Genomic DNA, 2,453 nt, shown 5'->3' on the forward strand with positions numbered 1-2,453 from the left:
GTTTCTGCAGAGACGTTATATGAATCAATCGTAGATATTTCATAGCACCTCGATAGATAACTAATATAGATGTTAATTTTTTAATTTTATAAATAGATTCTCAGCAAACAACAAAACACACAACTATAATGATATTTAACACAATATATATCAGATAATATTATACGAAACTAAACAAAATCGTACTGCCAAAACAAACATCCCATTTACTTTCACTTAGATCGACTAATTTTGGAAACTCTCTTTTAAGAAATCTTCTTTAAAACACGAGTAAAAAATCTCCATTTTTATTCTATTTCTTGTATCTTTTTTTTTTCAATTATGAGAAATAAAATTCTGCTGTCTCCATCTATCGGTGGTGCCGCGTACTAAGCTATCATATAGATAATTGATGTTTCATGGAATAGCCATTTATGCCGCCTATAGTCTATGGTAGATTTGTAGAGGACATTCATTGACATCTTGGCAAATCGTGGATGTCCATCAATCTCTATTACTTCTGTTAGCTGTAGAGTTAAGCCAATAGCACATACAAAAACGTAAGGTCGTAAGACGTAATCAGTAAGCGAATTGCCCAATCACGGTAGAGATCGTAAAGCCAGTAGCGAATCCAATCTTACGATTTCCTTACTGCTTACGTGTTACGGCCTTACGTTTTTGCATGTGCCATGGGCTTCATATGGAGATTCTACGGATGTCTAAAAGAATGTCATACTCCGTGTGGGAACAAGCACGAGGCTGCTGTTTCGCCGGCGCGTCGTCGAACTGTCGAATATGGCCGGAGTGACGACAATCACGGACAATAACGACGACCCAGAAACGAGGAGGCCACAATTCGGAACGCGGAATTTACCGCACGATGGAAACATCTTCCGGCACAATGCATGGTACGTCGTGGCTTCACGCGCGACGTCGGTCGACTTGACAATTGACATTCGATCCGCGAACGCGTGCTCAGCCTAAAACTTATATGCAATTTAATACATATATTCACCGCCATGTTTATTGTGATTGTTTTATTTAAATTTAAATATATATATATATTTTTTCTTTTATTTGATAATTGATTTTATACTACAATTTATGTTGTATGATAAGTATACTCTAACCTAGAAACTGTTTCTGATTCACTTTCGTAATGTTATTTCATATGATTTCATGCGTAATAAATATTATACCCAACATTTTATGCTTCATTTTTATTTTCCTCATTTTTCCCACAAAGCATGTATTTATTTTGTTATGCAGCCAAGTAAAATTTAAGAAACGTAAAGATTGTTATTTGTTTTTTTTTTTACTTGAGCGTTTATCATTTATTTCATTTTTATTTCATTGATTAAAATTAAATTTATTTTATATATATTAAATATAATAAAATCACATAATTATATATGTATCATCTGTTTCTATAATTGCTAATACGTTCTGTTTTATATTATGTATTTCATTGGGAAAAGTAATAAAGTCTCAATTTTGTTTATTCCATATATATATTCCTTAATGATTGAATACTTAATGATTGAATTTGCTATTCTAAAAGGGATAATGTTACATGGGATGAAGAACAAGAGAAGTTAGCACAACAGAAAGTAGACGAAAATTCCATTGTTACGATATCATCTGAGCAACTTTTTAAATATGAAACTGAAGCAGATAAATATTGGGACAAATTTTATGGAGTACATAATAACGGGTATGTATGCGGGTCTAAGCAAAATATTTTCTCTACTGTTTAGAATATTAGATAATATAATCAATCTAAATATTTTATACAATGAATCAGTGCAATGAATTTTTTAATTAATACATTTATTATTGCAGGTTTTTTAAAGATAGGCATTGGTTGCTGATAGAGTTTCCAGAACTAGCGCCCAATACCGTAAAACAGGACATGGAAAGGCCCATGAGAGCTGCATTTACAGATGAAGATAAAAAATGTGGTGAAAAACACATAAAAATTCTCGATTTACCATGTAAAGATAGCTGTAGAATATTAGAAATAGGATGTGGTGTAGGAAACACTGTATTTCCTATACTCATGTATAATACAGACCCGAAACTGTTTATATATTGTTGTGATTTTTCGGCGAAAGCTATTAATATATTACAACAAAATCCTGCATATAATGTAGATAGGTAAAGTTTTCTAAAAATTTGTCTAAATTTATCTAACATTATTTAATAAAAATTATAGTAGCGTAAGTTATCCATGCCACATAATGTGTAAATACATTTGTTTGTTTTAGATGTAAAGCATTTGTTTTGGACGTGACTCAGGAAACGTGGACAACTCCTTTTGAGCCTGAAAGTTTAGATATCATCGTTCTTATATTCGTATTGTCTGCCATTCATCCTGACAAGTAAGTTTAATATTACTAATTATTAATAACCATAATATAATATATAAATATATATATATATATATATATATATATATATATGTATATATATAT

General features: G+C 30.9%; 1 protein-coding gene across 1 annotated transcript in view; it reads left to right on the forward strand.

Annotated features, from left to right (window-relative positions):
* The first annotated feature begins 576 nt into the window (after window positions 1-576).
* LOC108745736 (methyltransferase-like protein 2) overlaps window positions 577-2,453 on the forward strand; it is a 2,660-nt gene continuing 783 nt past the window's right edge. Inside the window, exons 1-4 of the mRNA XM_018482060.1 lie at window positions 577-887; window positions 1,541-1,693; window positions 1,822-2,136; window positions 2,247-2,360. Of these exons, the coding sequence (XP_018337562.1) occupies window positions 775-887; window positions 1,541-1,693; window positions 1,822-2,136; window positions 2,247-2,360 (695 nt within the window). The 5' untranslated portion in view covers window positions 577-774. The remainder of the gene's footprint in view (window positions 888-1,540; window positions 1,694-1,821; window positions 2,137-2,246; window positions 2,361-2,453) is intronic.

Source organism: Trachymyrmex septentrionalis, unplaced genomic scaffold, assembly GCF_001594115.1.
Source record: "Trachymyrmex septentrionalis isolate Tsep2-gDNA-1 unplaced genomic scaffold, Tsep1.0 scaffold148, whole genome shotgun sequence".
Lineage (NCBI taxonomy): Eukaryota > Metazoa > Arthropoda > Insecta > Hymenoptera > Formicidae > Trachymyrmex > Trachymyrmex septentrionalis.